At 39.8% G+C, this 15,773-nt stretch overlaps 1 protein-coding gene across 1 annotated transcript in view; it reads left to right on the forward strand.

Moving 5' to 3' along the window:
- Positions 1-369: 369 nt before the first annotated feature.
- Positions 370-15,773, forward strand: part of KCNB2 (potassium voltage-gated channel subfamily B member 2) — a 353,107-nt gene continuing 337,703 nt past the window's right edge. Inside the window, exon 1 of the mRNA XM_063080116.1 lies at positions 370-948. Within this exon, the coding sequence (XP_062936186.1) occupies positions 370-948 (579 nt within the window). The remainder of the gene's footprint in view (positions 949-15,773) is intronic.

Consider the following 15,773-nt stretch of genomic DNA (forward strand, 5'->3'; position numbering starts at 1 on the left):
GATCAGCACATAGATATTTTAGTCTGCAGCTTGATAAAGAGGTTTGGTGACAAACTTGGAAGGTGTCACCTATGGTGTGTACCATTGAATACCTAGCCTCTTCTGTGTAGTACACTGTGTTGTCTTTTCCCCTTTCTTATACCTTAAAGCAAAGATTTATATCTCCAAAAATATTCAGTAATTAATCCTGTACGTCCTGGTTGTAACAACAGAATGAGACCGTAGAAGAGGAAATACTCCAGGAAAAATTCAAGTAACCAAGTGGTTGTGCTTTCTTCCAGCTGTGATGGTGGAAATGCCTGCCCCAGAGGGACCCTGCTTCAGCTGACCTCATTTTTTTAAGGACTCTGCAGCTTTGTCCAGTTCAAAATGGCAGAAAAGGCTCCCCCTGGCTTAAACAGGAAGACTTCAAGGTCGACACTTTCTCTTCCTCCAGAACCTGTAGACATTATCAGGAGCAAAACGTGCTCCCGGAGAGTTAAAATCAACGTGGGGGGCCTCAACCACGAAGTCCTGTGGAGAACGTTGGACAGGCTGCCCAGGACTCGCCTGGGGAAGCTCCGAGACTGCAACACACACGAGAGCCTCCTGGAAGTGTGCGATGACTACAATCTGAACGAGAATGAGTATTTCTTCGATCGGCATCCAGGAGCCTTCACTTCCATTTTAAATTTCTACCGGACAGGGAAACTCCACATGATGGAAGAAATGTGTGCTCTCTCTTTTGGCCAGGAGCTTGATTACTGGGGGATTGATGAGATCTACTTAGAGTCCTGCTGCCAGGCCAGATATCACCAAAAGAAGGAACAAATGAACGAAGAGCTGAGGCGAGAGGCAGAGACTATGAGAGAGCGAGAGGGAGAAGAGTTTGATAATACCTGCTGTCCTGAGAAAAGGAAGAAGCTCTGGGACTTGCTGGAGAAACCTAACTCATCGGTGGCTGCAAAGGTAGGAAAGCGGGGCATGGCTTGCCCGTGGGTGGTCAGAGACGGTGTTACCTGCATTCCGGAGCGTGTCATTTTCGTGTTAATTGTTTTGGTAAAATAGACAAAATATATAATTGTTTTCGTAAGACAGACAAAATATGGCTACACAGATAGTGAAAAATTCTTTCCCAAGCCTTGTTTAAGTCAAGTAAAGTTATTCTTCCTGTGTAATGTTGTAAAATGGCATTACTCTTTCATAAATATTATGATTGGTAGGAACAGTCCTGGGCAATGGAGTAGGGAAGAGAGTTCTGGTTTTCTTGGTGAGGTGGAGGTTGAGGAGAAAGCCCTCGCTCAGACCCCTCAGGCAAAAAGTCTTCCTGAAGCCTGGGGCCTGGGTTTCATCTTGAATAAGGGAAGGTGCTGTCATTAGAAGCAGAGGAGGCGCATCCTGGCATGGTTCTGTGGAGCTTCAGGGAAAGGGAGGAGAGCATGAGTGTGGTCCCATGTAGCTCGGAGGGCTGGAGGGCCATGAAAATGGGGAAGGGGCTGTCTTGTTCAGCTGCGTAAGGAATGAGGCAACTTCCGGACTGCATCCATTTACCTCCTTTTGCTAAGTCTGCTTTAATGATGATGTTTCTGACCGTTGGTGCATAATCTTTTCACAATAGAGGTATTACCATATCTCTAAGTTCATCAAGTGTTGGTTTAAAACAAAGGCAAATTCGTATTTTTTCATTGTGCCTGCATCTATCTAAGTCTCAAGCACATTTTCTGTAACTAATTTCAGTATTTAATTCAACTGCATGATTCTGTTTATCTACTTTTATCTAGAGCTTTGGGGGTTTGCCCAAACCGATTTTCATCCTGTATATTTAGTTCTGTATTGCAGTATGAATAAGTAAAAAGTCAAAAGAGTCATCTTTAGCTACAGGAGCATAATATCGATGTTTTGTGCATAATAGATGAAAATGGAGTGTGGAATGGAGAAGGGAGGAGTGTGTCATCTTATGAATTCTTTTGATTACTTACAGTTTTTTCAAATATCTTCTTTCTTATGAACAGCAATGATTACAGAAATGTAATATATCATATGAGCCTTTGACTGGAAATTAAGATTCCACATGATAATCTACAACACATAAATAGTGTAAATAATCAGCTAATGCGGACAACTGTAAAACTGCTCCTGGCACTATTTGATATATCTGGTTTTGTTTCTGGCTGACTTCTGAAGGCATTTTACTTCCCAGGTGCCAGGATGTGCACCTAAATGAAATAAAATGTATTTCTGTTGTACATAATGAAGAAATGCATATTTTGTGGCAAATGGAGGATTTCAATCAGGCTTTTTTGTAATTACAGAGAATATGTTTGCTTTTGTTTTACCTGTAAGAAAGAAATACATGTGCCACATTTATAGCTTTTGGTTAAGAAAGTCTACTGCTCCTTCTGATGTCAAGTGTTCCATTACATATTTGAGTTACTACGAAATATATGGAGTAAATTTTGAAAGTGAATGGGATAGACTCTGGATTTAAGTGGGTATTATGGGCGTTACATTAACTCTTTCAAATCATTAGGCAACTCAGGAATAAATAATTATTCCATCCAAAGTCCCAGAGGAAGTTAGCCAACTGTGTAAGAATGGGCAGCTAAATCAAAGAAAATCTGAAAGGTTAATGTGGTTTATTTCTTCATAACAGCATTATTAACATATATTTAAAGTTAAGTAACATTATAGAAAAAACTTTAAAATATATCTGTACTTTTTTCAAAAGAATTTCTAGTAAGGATGGAATAGCGTCATAATCTGATTACCCAGACAAGGGAATTTATTTAATCTCTAAGTTTTAGAAGTAGCAGCCATCTCTTGATCTCTAGGAAGGTGATGATGTCCATGGACTACTACAATATACCATTATACACCCCTGTGCATCAGACAGATTATTTAAAGATGTTTCAAATTACATGTGTATGTGTAGATATCTGCCTACAAACTACATTCAGCAGCTAAGGACATGGATTTTGGGAAATTTTATGTAGTTATAAATAGTAAATTTATTTCCAAATTATTAATCAAGCTGAGTCTTTGCTACCTTAAGTAGATTCATTACTATAAATTTTCATAAAGAATTTGTTTGTTTACTTAAATGTCTACATTTTCTTCTCTGAATAGTGAAATATTACAGAAATTATTTTTATGTTTGTTAAGTAGTAGTTTAGTAAAAGTATTGTTCATTTGTCTAAGGTTTAGAGCCTTTTAAAAATAGCTCTGTGTTGTGTCTTTTATAGACTGCTACCTTTTCCTGTACTCTTCTTCAGTCGTATAACTTGTTATTTTTCTGGAATAATTCTTGGTGAGGGCAGCACTAATGCAGCTATATGTGATATTTTCAAAACTTAAGAACAAGTAGTTTTGTTACAGCTTCAGTAGGATGATAATCTAGCCCTCACTATTTACTTTATGTTATGGGTACATCAGGCTCCTACATCTGCTATGAAGCTCTTGTGTAGGAATGCGTGGAATCTTTAGGTTCTTCCTTACTTGCCTAGGAGGTAAGATGTCTTTGGGGAAGAATATCTGTTTACCTTGCCTTTTCAATTATTGCTTATTTAGTTTGGCAATTCAATTGGACATATGCTCTACATATGCTGTATACATTAGAGTAGACTCTGAGAAAGACACTCCCTTCTGTCCAGAATTTTTAAAATATTCTATTATCTTAAACAAGGATTTTATATCATCATTGAAAATATTTGGGTTTTTTTTTTTTTTTTTACCTCTTTTGGTTTTTCTATATTTTATAGTTTATCTATAGTATTTCTTCAATAAAGAAAGTATGAAAGTTATAAGATTATTTGCCAAATCCCTAGTATGGAAGGAAAAACTTGACCCTTTCTATCAGATGTTTCACAATAAGTTAAAATATCTATTCTCTGATATGGAATAAATACTCAATAATCTATTAAGTAATAATTGTTCAGCCCATGCTATGGGGATCCTCAGTGATATACAAAATTACTGCAAGGCTTGTTGACCTGTCATACTTTGTCTTTGGCTATGACTCTGACAATGACAATTCATCTCTTATAGAACATGCTCCCTGGTGTCACATAGGAGCCACTTCTATTAATTGAACTTTCTAGTGTATTAATAACTGGAAAAAATGGCAAAATAGGTTTATAAATGTAGTGTGTTTGAAATGTCTATATTGAACAAGTTAACATTTTTGCACATACACAGAAAACCGTGAAATATAATTGTACTTTTCACAAAATAATGACAGTAATAATAGAAATTATTACTTCTCTGGGGTATGGTGATGTGGCAATAGGACACAAGTTTACATCTATATGATGGGCTTTGTCATCTTTCAGTCCTGTCTGTGTATCTTGGTACTGTATCACATAGAGATAACGTACAAAGTTTAAATTTGAGGCAATTTGTGAATGTGTGGCCCAACCAAATGGACTCAGGGGGTGGCTGGGACAGCTCTCTGGGTTACCACAACATGGAATTGCTGGTTCTGGTATGGCTTTCGTAGGAGTGTGTGGCAGATGGAGGGAAGGAGATGGGCTTAACTGGCTGCCAGTTTCCTGGGCAGTGAGTTGGAATCAGACTTGATCCTGTACCTCTTCCAGACCAGGGCAATTTAGTCAGTCTCTGGATTGGAAAAATTTTGCTCCCTTTTCCTTGGACTCTTCCCAAAGGAACTGCAGCTACCATTTGCCTGCAGATATTGTATGCAGCAGCCTCAGTCTAAGAGGTGTTTGAAAGCATTTAAGGAAAAAGCGTCTCAGCCTTTGGGATGAAACAGCAATCAGAAAGTAGAACAGCTCACCTGAGATCTGAGAGAAACTGGACTCATCAGTGCCACCGAGGGCCCTCACCATGGACAGATGAAGAAGGTCAAGAACAGAGGAAATCAACCATGTCTCAAACAAACCCAGATAGGCAAGGCAAGCTTCAACCTGGGAGCATTAGTGGACGGGGTATGCAGGACAGGGCTGGACAACAGTCTGCCCTCAGTGCCAGGTCAGGAAGCTAGCCTATAAGCAGGCCTTGTTTGATAAGAACAGGAGGCAACATCTGTAGAAACACAGTAGTCCCCGCTTATCTGCGCTTTCACTCTGTGGTTTCAGTTACCCGCGGTCAACTGCTGTCTTAAAATAGGTTAAGTACAGTACAATAAGATATTTGGAGGGAGAAAGAGAGACACCACATTCCCGTATTATGCCCATATTTTATTATAGTATATTGTTATAATTGTTCTATGTTATTATTAGTTATTGTTGCTAATTTCTTACTGTGCCTAATTTGTAAATCAAACCTTATCATAGGTATGTGTGTATAGATAAAAACATAGTACATATAGGAGTTGGTACTATCTGAAATTTCAGGCATCTACTTGGGGTCCTGGAATATGTCCCCTGTGGATAAGGGGGACTACTGTACATTCATCTGAACCAGAGAGTGGGAGCCACCCAGCGCCCCCCACCCACCCGCCCTTTGTTGGGCGGGTACAGGGTCAAGCAGAGATGCTGTTCATTATGCGCTTCCCTCTCCTCGATTCCTCACTCACCCACGGCCACCACTTCCTCTCACGTTTCCCCCATTCTGCTCCTCTTCCTCCTCTTTCTCTCTTTCTCTCACCTTGTATCCTCGGGAAATGGCTCTATTTTAGCCTAGGGAAAGAGGGGAATGATTGACTAGAGTAATATTTCTCAATTTTTTTCATTAATAGCCCCCTAAGGAGAAAAATTAAGTTCATTTTAAATTGTCCCTGATGAGAGGCGAGAAACTAAATACTAAGGAGTAAGATGGAACAAGATGTTGTTAGGTAGGGTGGAGCTCAGAGGGCCACAGGCGATTGTAACGTCTAAGTTTTGTCACCTCTCCCCACTAGAACCAGTTTCCTCTCCTTGGGGGTGTTATTGTTGTCATTAAAATTGCATGGAATAGAGGGATGGAGATGGCCGTGTTTCCTGCCTCCTGCCCATTTCCTCCACACATCCACATGGCCGTCATTGTTGGCATAGGTATTAGGCCATTTCTGTTGCTTATAACAAAATACATGGAATGGGGTAATTTATAAAGAAAATGAAATTTATTGCTTACAGTTTCTGAGACTGGGAAATCCAAAGTCCAGGGAATATATCTGTTGAGAGCCATGGTGGTGGTGACAGTGACAGCCGGGTATCACATTGTGAAAATGATAGAGCAGAGAGAGCAATAACTCTTAAAGCCCTCAGAATCATGCCCCTGACCACCGTGTCTAACCCATTCACTATGGCATGGTCCTACAATCTAATCACCTCTTCAAGGCCCCACCTTTCAATTACAATAGTAGGGACTTCCCACCCTCATTACACTGTCACAGTAGAGACTAAGTTTTGGGGGGACATTCAACCCAAGGCAAGATGGTGCAACACAACACCCAAAGCTAGCATGGGAAGGGTCCGGGAGACCTTAGTCCTTCTTGGATCAAGTGCGGAGCTGGTGGTAGCAGATGTACAGTCTGTGTCTGGATCTCCAGCTCCCTGGAGAGCCAGGGATCAAAGTTATAGCTTCCCAGAGGATGGCACCCTATTTATCAATAACTCCTTGAGAACTACACTCCTTCTTCCACATGGAGTATGGGCCTTTCAAGTCATGGAAATAGTGAAAAGAAAATAAATCAAAACAAAACAAAAACTCCTGTGTACAAATCAAGGGGGAAAGAATGCATAATGTTCTCATTCTACTTGTGTATGTAGATCAGTTATTCTGATGCTTTGAATGAAAAAGTGGATGATTTTGGAACAAAACTGAATGATTTCCTTTCAGTTCAAGAACAGAACCTTCACATGTTGTGTTTGTAGGTAGGTATAGTCAAGAGAACAGCTCTGGCTACACGACACTCACTTTTTTTTGATACATTTCTCAGGGATAAAAAATAACAATAGCCATTTAAACCATAAATGGGCCGAAAAGATGAACTGGTGGAGCGGGAGCACACACAGAAATCTCCCCACATCGAGGCACCTCTGAGTACAGTGCAGTTCTCTGACTCATATCTAGGGTTGGCAGCAGGCTAATTAGCATGCCAGTCATTCATGCTGTTTCTGTGTTGATTGTTTACCATTTTCCTTTCTCCTTCTTTCCTTTCTGCATCCCAGCTGTACTGATTAAGCTGTTCGTGCTCTTTCGATAACATAGTGCAAAAATTCAGAGGGGCTAATAGGCCATAGAGTTTGAAAGAACTTGGCCAGTCTGTGGAGGTTTAGCTTAGAGATTTGTATTCTCCTTTCTTAAAATATATCATCCATGAAGACTGACAGGTCAAAAACTAAAAGAAATTAGGAATTAAAAAAAAAATACAAAATAGGGTTTTGATTAAAATGTCTCAAATATTTTATTCTTTAGCTCCAGTGGTCCTATTTCTAGATCCATGCTGCTCTGCTTTTGCGGAAAGGCTGTCCTGAAAACTCACCATTCGGCTCACTTGGCCACATTTGATCAGGGAGAGAAGGGCAGGAAAAGAGGAGGAAGTCCATAAAAAGTTCACAAGCCACGTCCCCTTACCTAGGGTGCCATAGGTCCTGGTTTTACAGAGATTGCCCCGGTTAATGCCTTTTGTCCCAGTCTAATTATTAATAGCATCTCCTTTCAGTCTTAGTGTCCCAGTTAGCACAATAAACTATATGATCACCTTACATGTGAATATTTTTGGAAGAAAGAAACTACTCAAGAATCATGCATTTCTCCGTTCCTCTTTGCTTCTTGGTTGCATCTGAAAGGGCCAGTCTTCATTTTCAAGTAGTTTTCCCATCTCTTTAGAAGAATCATTGGTTTCCATCAATATTAAAAGAAGACATTCAGATTCTTTTCAAGCTTGGCTTTTAAACCTCAACAAGTAATTATCATTCAAAAAAAAACTAAGGAGTTAGTTCTTTCTGCATTACTTAATGTTATCACAAAACAGATTACTTTGGCAGTATTTAAGTATTCTGGCTTTGAAAAATCCATGTACACTGATTTGGTTATTAACAGATTTGTTTTCTTTATTTCAAGTGAGAGACTTTATAAAGTGACTGATTTTTATGAAGGAATGGTCACAATATTTAACACTCAATAATCTGTAAAGTGCTGAGGCATAAATCCGAGTTATGTATAATGTACGCTTGGTCTGTAGGAACTAGTGACTGATGATGACAGAGCTTAACTGGCCATCCAGCACTCTCAGCTTAACCCAATTTGATTTTTTTTTCCCTCCTCATTGTTACATATACTAACTCTCAGGAAATGTGATTGTATTTTGTAGGGGAGATTATATGATATAGCAGAGATTTATAAAGCTCTCAGGATACATACCTCATTAAAAAATATTTTAAACCTAGGTATTCTAAGAGGTGATAGAAGCTTTTTAAGGTAGCAGTCAGCCTGGAAATTATTCTAGCCAACCAACAGCCTATTTGGTCATTAAAACCCTTCCTATTTCTGCAGTGGGCCAGAGAAGGATAAAGGTGTCCCAGGCAGTGCCAGCAAGCATGTTCTACACAGCACGCAGGCACTGGGGCGGGCTGCCCTTGCTGTATCTCTCAGCAACACCCAGCCATTACCCTTCTTACTCTTTTCCCATATCTCCTGGACTTCGTTGATGATGACTTCTAGTTAATAATCAGAATTTTGAAGGACTTAAGGAGAGTGAGATTGCTCTACAATTGCTATGTCAGTCTTAAACAGACATAATCCGTTGAGAATAAAGCAGCTGGACATGGGCCAACAGGAAACAGAGAAGTATAGTAAATGGCACAGAGACAAGAAATGGAAACGTGGAAGAGGAAGACGTTTAGTTTCATCCCTCTAAAGTTTTTCCAGGAAGCACTAAAAGCTAACATCAGAACTATACCAGACCTAGCACCTATGCATTATGTATTTTGGCTGTGCATATATCTGAGTTTAAGTTAATGCCTTAGCTAATGAATAAAATGGATGGATTTTTTTCCCCCTTACATCATCCCTTTTAATATCTTTATAGAGCCTTAAGCAAAGGAACTCCTCTGGATATTAGTGAAGAGAGGTACGTGAAGTAGATAGATCCATCCAATGTTTTTAGTTAAGCTTCTGTGTCTAGGGTGGGTGAACCAGGTAGCAGCAGCCCTCACTGAGTGGTACCTGAACTAAGTCTAGTCTTCTGTATGTGTGCATGCGTGCATGAGACAGAGAGAGAGAGATCCATGTTATTCATATACACTGCCACCTCTCCATTAGAGCGTGCTATGTTAGAAAGACCTACCTATAGAAAAATGTAATGAATTTCAGCATGTATGCATGTATTTGGTAATTTAGGGTAGATGCAGCTGTGTCATTCAAATAAGACAGTCAGCCCATTCACAATATAAACTTTTGTGATAACCTGATCAAGCATGAAAATCCATGGGAACTGTTCTAATGGTCCAAGAATAGAAAAAGATGTATTTTTGTTAGGCTCCCAGGATTTTGTTTCAGGACGCTAGAGGTCATTGCCACCCTGGATTTCATGCTTTAACTTAACTCTCATTGAGTCATTCCTCATTCAAGTGTTGAATGCCACTTTAAATAGCGACCTCAGGCCTACACCACAGCAGTGCCAGGGACAGCCAAGTAATCCCAGCATAGCTCGGGATGGAGTCGCTTGGTCGCAGCTTCCTTCACTACAATGAACCTCAGGATATCTGCACATGAGAGGAAGAACTCCGGCCTCAAGTCATTGTTTTAGCTCTAATCGATATACTGTAAAAACTAGAGTGCAACTTTGGATATTGAAGAGCAGCTGTTTTATCTGGTGTCACCTAAGTTAAGTTCTCAACCAAATGGATTCTTCAAATATAGATTTTTTTAACATTCAAATTTTAGTTTTCATCTTAGATTTACATCTGTCTCTGGCAACATTTGTAAAGGACTGCCTAACTTGTATGTTGACATTGAAGCACGTAGTTTTACCCTTTTGAATTGAAAAAGAAATCAGTGCCACTATCTATGAAGTATAGCAACAGATTTGTGCTGTGATAAATCAGATGCTTTTCATTAATATGAGGGTACTTCAAAACGTTCGTGGAAAAGTAGAATTAAAAGATAATATGAATTTATCTATGAACTTTTTGAAGTACCCTCGTACAATGGAAATTTTCTCTTTGGGAATCTAGCAGAGGCCCTGCATAGTATCCTTGCACGGTAGTGTGGCCAAGTGGTCTAAGGTGCTGGATTAAGCCTGCATAGTATCCTTGATGTGAGAAGCCAATTCTGTTTCAGTGCAGTTTTTTTTTTTTTTTTTGACCGGAAAGGGGATCGCAACCCTCGGCATGGTGTGGTCCGTACCACGCTCAGCCAGTGAGCTCACCGGCCATCCCTATATAGGATCGAACCCGTGGCCTCTCCGCTACCAGCGTCGCACTCTCCCGAGTGAGCCACGGGGCCAGCACTTCAATGCAGTTTTTAGTCTGGAGGCAGAAAAACATTGGTAGGCAATCTCATTTTTAAAAAGGTGATAATTTACTATGCCACAAATGAAATGAACTACATAAGCAATGAAAGAAAATATGAAATAGTAGGCTAGAATCTAAGATAACATGAATTTGCCATTTCATATTTGCTATGTAAAAAAGCTAGTACATTTTATTATATTTCTTAAATGAATTCTGCAGGTGTGAAAATTATTGTATTATATATGTAAAGTAATTGCATTATGAGTAATATTAAAATTCAAAGCAAAAATCCGCTCTAAGCACTGGTCTTTATTTTTCAAACTCTTGCTCCTGAGCCATTATAAATATTTTAAATTGCATGGAATGTTTGCTAAGTGCTAATCATATACACTCATTTTTTCAAAGTTTTATGTACAGATTAGCATGGGGTAGCTTAAAGGGTAGCAAACTGTTTGGGGAGGCATATTTTAATAATATATCAGGTACATTTATGTGCTTAAAGAAATATTATATTATAATTGAAAAAATTGTTTTGGATTCTGTGTTTACCTCTCTTTGTTGAGTTATTGAGAAAATGCCAAAGCTTGATGAACTTTTCTCTCCCGCTGCACTTTGATGCAGACATCTAAAAATGAATGAGCCTGAAGGTTAGATGACAGGTCTCTGCCGTTTATCAGCCGTTCTGAACTGGCTGTGGTGGGGTGGCCTCATGGTGTACTTTTAGTGCAAAAGAGGTTCTCCAAGGCAACATATTGCCACCAGTGGGTACTTGGAAAATACCCAAATGTCTTTCTCATTAGAGCTCAGCCCAAAAAGGAAATGTCCTTATTATTTCCTTCAAGCTCTTATTTTCTCTCTGAGTCAGGAGGCTCAGCTCATCCCCGGCTCTTCTCTACATACCTGCTCTCAGCTCTTTCACCTGGGTCAGCCCTTCCAGAGAGATGCAAAACACCCTGTGCCCTGCCTGCTCCACATACAGCCCAGCTGAGCGCCTCAAGAGCCCTCCTCATCAGGGTCTGTTTGGGTTATACTTTGTTGACCAAATATTGATTTTTCCATATCATTTCTTTGGCTTCATTTGGATTTGGCATTTATTTTTAGGCTGGTTCTAACTCTTTTCACAAGACGATATCTCCTTAAATTTCAATAAAATTGAATGCAGTGAAGAGTCTAAATTAGAAAAGCGAGATCACCACCACAATCTGGACTGCATTTTGGGCTTTGACCTATGAAGCAGGTGTGTGTTTTTCTTTATCACTAAAGCATCAAAGGCTGAGACTAGGTAGGCTTTCCTTTCCTTGACTCTTTAAAATCAGCCTCTAAACACGACGTTTCTTCGCCCTTTGGGAGAAGCTGCTTCCTCACCTACCCTCTTCCCTCTCTTTAGCTGGTTTTACCTTTCTCTCCCTCAAAATAGCTGCCGCTATCCCCAGAGCCTTCTGTTTGGGGCAGAAACTTAACTCTGGCGGTAGACTGTGGTTAATTGATACCTAATACAGCAACAGATGCTTTTCACCAGGTTGAATTAGCTTCTGTTTTCAAAGTCCTCTGTGAGTACAGTTGCAACTTCCTAAGGTCATCCCAATCATTTTGCAACACTGACTCTGTCTTCTTATTCTGCGACTGTTGTTTTCTAACAATACTGCTTCTCTTACAACCTGGGAAAAAATGATGCTTGTTCCCTCCAGTCCAGGGTCGTGAAGTGAAGGGCACGTGCTCATGTCCCCTCAGTAGTTGGTGTGACCTGCCTGAAAGAGCAGGGGGGAAGGAATGTATATTGAGCATCTGTTCTGTGCCATACACTGAGCTTGGGGATTTTTCACATTGACTCTTTACAACAGCGGTGGGTAACCTTTTCTGTAAAGGTCCAGATAGTCAAAATTTTTGACATCGTGGGCCATAAGGTCTCTGTCACAACTTCTCAATTCTGCCACTATAGTGAGAAAGCGGCCATGGGCAATATGTAAGCCAGGTGTAGCTGGGTTCCAATAAAGCTTGACAGCAGGCTGGATTTGGCCAATGGGCTGTAGTTTGCCAACCACTACTTTATATCAATCATCTGAAAAGACATCATTAATCCAACTATAGAGATTAAAGGGTTAAAAGCCAGAAATATCAAATTCATGTCTGGTGTCCCACACTAATGCCATATTGGCCTAGCATTACTTCGATTCTTCTTCCCATCCAGTTGTATTTATCATTCCTTTTCCATCATTGTCCAGTATTCCTGTCACTCCCAATATGCACTGGAAATAGGTTTATGACTTAAAGTCATCTTACACCAAACCCTTGCTATCCTGCAGGACAGTGACTAATTATAAATCCCACCCTAAATGTTCCATATCTTGAGCTTTGTTAGCACATGAAAGAATCCACTCTACCTTTGGGATCTTGAACTCTGGTTATAACCACTGAGTCTTCTTCCATTTCCCACTAAGTCTATACTTCATCCCTATTGCAAGCTCTTTTTCCTTTGCTTATCCCATTCTTTCTCTGCTGTGTTGGGACCACTGGATACACTGCTGTGGTCTAGGCCATGATTGTATCGTTCTTGGACTACTGTAATAGGTCATTAACTGGACTTTCTAACTTTATTTCTCTTCCAATTCTAACCCATTTTCCATTTAGTCAACAGAATTATCTTTTTAAAACATGCCTCAGATGGGTTATTCCTGAATTAAAAACCTCAGTGATTTCCCATTGCCTGCAGTCTAGTTCAAACTCCTTAGCATTGCATTCAAGATCCCTTACAACCTTCTCGTCCCACCACATGCCTGACCACAATGCTCCGGTTGTCCCATACTGCCAACCATTCCTGCAGCCAGGACTCTGGCCTAGACTGGCTGTTCAGTTCAGTTCAGTAAATAAGCAGTACTCCCACACAGCTACATCCATCCAGAGGGGACATCTTTTTTTCCTAATTTGCACAAGGGCGCCTTGTACTAGCTGCAGCCATGCCTGCATACACCTGGCACATTCACATCTCTGTGACCACAAGTGCCTCCTAGACCTGAAACCCTCTTTGTCCCTCCTCTGTTCTTCCTTATGTCTCAGCCCACATGTTGCTCTTCCATGATGTCTGCTGGAGTCTCTCCCCCCCTGGTTTTCCCTAGATCTCTCTTCACTCTTATTAGCTAGAGATTCTGACTGTGCTGTGTGCCTCTCTTTAGCTAGGTTGTAGCACTTGAGGGATCAGATCATGTCTCTTATTTTCAGTTCCTGATATCTAGCACAGCTCCTGACACATACACTACCTGCCACCAAATGGCACTGAAGGGCAGAAATAACAGCGATACTAAATGTTTCACGACATTTCTATTTCTCTGTGAAGATTAAACAACATAGATAGAGGTTGAATATCTCATCCTAGTGATTACACCTGAGTAACACTGGGTTTGTCTTTGACAATTTATGAAGGCTGGATATCTTATCGGTTTTAAATGGCTTTATGTTTTTGAAATAGGCTGAGAGCTGCAGATGTGGGTTTCACATTTTATATTGTATAAATTCTCCATCTAGAATAGCAGTGTAGGCTGCTCTGTATGCCACACGGTTTATGCAAAGAAAGAAATCAGGTGCTGCTGAAAGGTGGACTTTCAGATGCTTTGCTTTGCTGGGGTTGCTCATTTTGCTAACTGAACTGTAGGTTTGGGGGACTCTTGTCATAGGTAAAATGTAGCCCTTTGTGTGGGTGGTGGGAGGAGAGCTTGATCTGACTCCCAGGGGATGGGCAGTCTGTCAACAACCTATAGTGGCTGGGTTGGTCATTTTTTTACGTTCAACCTTCCACCCTTTGGAGGTCACTGGGCCCAAGTGGGGTTTGTGAAATGGGTTCACTGTGCACCTGTTACCAATTTGTCTGAGTCTGGTTAGACAGAACACACCCCCACACACAACAAGTTACATAAAGCAGATTTATTACTCACAGATTGGCTGCAAAGGACAATAGAAGCATAGGATTCAGGGCAAGCTGGTCCCGCAAGGCTCAGGAATGCTGCCCAGAGCAGATGGAGTCTTGTCTGAATGTGCCCCACTTGCACTGTAGCTGAGGAACCCTGGAAAGCAGCCCCCTTTGGGTTTTCCATCCTGGAGCCATGTGATTCATTGGACTAAAGCATTGAAAGACATCCTACTTCTAGGGGAGACTGGAACAGAGCATGGGCTGTGCTGGCCAGTCCCTCCCTATCTCAGATACTGCTTTCCCAGCATGATCTACAGTTATTCTAGAGAACTGTAAGTGAGATAGGGAAGACCAACACCACCCAGAGAACTCTCTGCAAAGTTATTCTATTACTCAAGAGAAGTCACAAATTTGGATAAATCCAGCATTTGAAACAAGACAGACCTACAATATGGTGTCCTTTTGTGGGGTTTGGAAAAGAGTCTGAAAAAAAAAGTCTAAATGGCATAATGTGAAAAAGGGAGCTCAGAAACGTTTATTTTTACTACAAGGGGTAAAAACATTATAATGGTATCAACTTAGTCAAAATGACTTTTATTGTAATCCGAAAAGATATTTTTCAGAAATTTCTAGGTTGAGTTTTTTATAGAAAATAAGCATTCCTTTTTGTCTCAAAAATGCTTGCTATCACCATGCCACTTGGTTTTCAAGTATGTTCAAATATTATTCTGATATTTCAGACAGTATTTATGGGATTTTCCAATTTAGTTCTTCAGAAAGAGCTTTAATCAACCCCTTTCAAGAATCCTAGTCACTTAGGAAGTGATTTTGACTTGTTTCAATTTAATAATTCATAGAATTTTTGTTTGAAGAGTTACTTTGTATATAAGAAAACTTTAAGCCTTATGTAAATCGTCTATGAATTTTAATGAGATAGCTGCTAAGAGTAAAATAATTTTCATTTGTTAAATCCTTTGACACAATCATATTTCAGTTTTTGTTTTTAGTAGCATTGTACTATCATTTAATTCCTTCAAAATTCTGCTACAAAAGAGACAAAAGTAAACTGTCAAGATAAAGTCTGTTTTTAGTTCTGCTGCTAATTATTTGTACACTGATCAGAGGAAAAAGTAATCTATGATGAGATTATAAGATTTTGGGGGAGATAAAATTGATAGCTATAAAATGATCAGAAAATGTTTTTTATGCAAGCATAAGTTCAAGTAAACTTCCATTTTGTATAGTATTTATAATTTCAGAGGACAGATCTAATTATGTGAATTTTAACAGGTAAAGAATGCTTTATGAGTGAGAGGGAATCAAGTAGGAGAAACAGAACAATGTTTAGGGGCGAGAGAAAAGGCATAAAAAAAGGCGAAAGGAAGGGGATTAAGGTTCCCCTTAATCCTTTAAGAACAGCTAATTAAATGAATGTTTATTGATTTGTCCAAAATTTTCATAAAGATGATCCTTTAAATAAATGGAACCTGAAGTAC

Source organism: Cynocephalus volans, chromosome 15 (assembly GCF_027409185.1).
Source record: "Cynocephalus volans isolate mCynVol1 chromosome 15, mCynVol1.pri, whole genome shotgun sequence".
Lineage (NCBI taxonomy): Eukaryota > Metazoa > Chordata > Mammalia > Dermoptera > Cynocephalidae > Cynocephalus > Cynocephalus volans.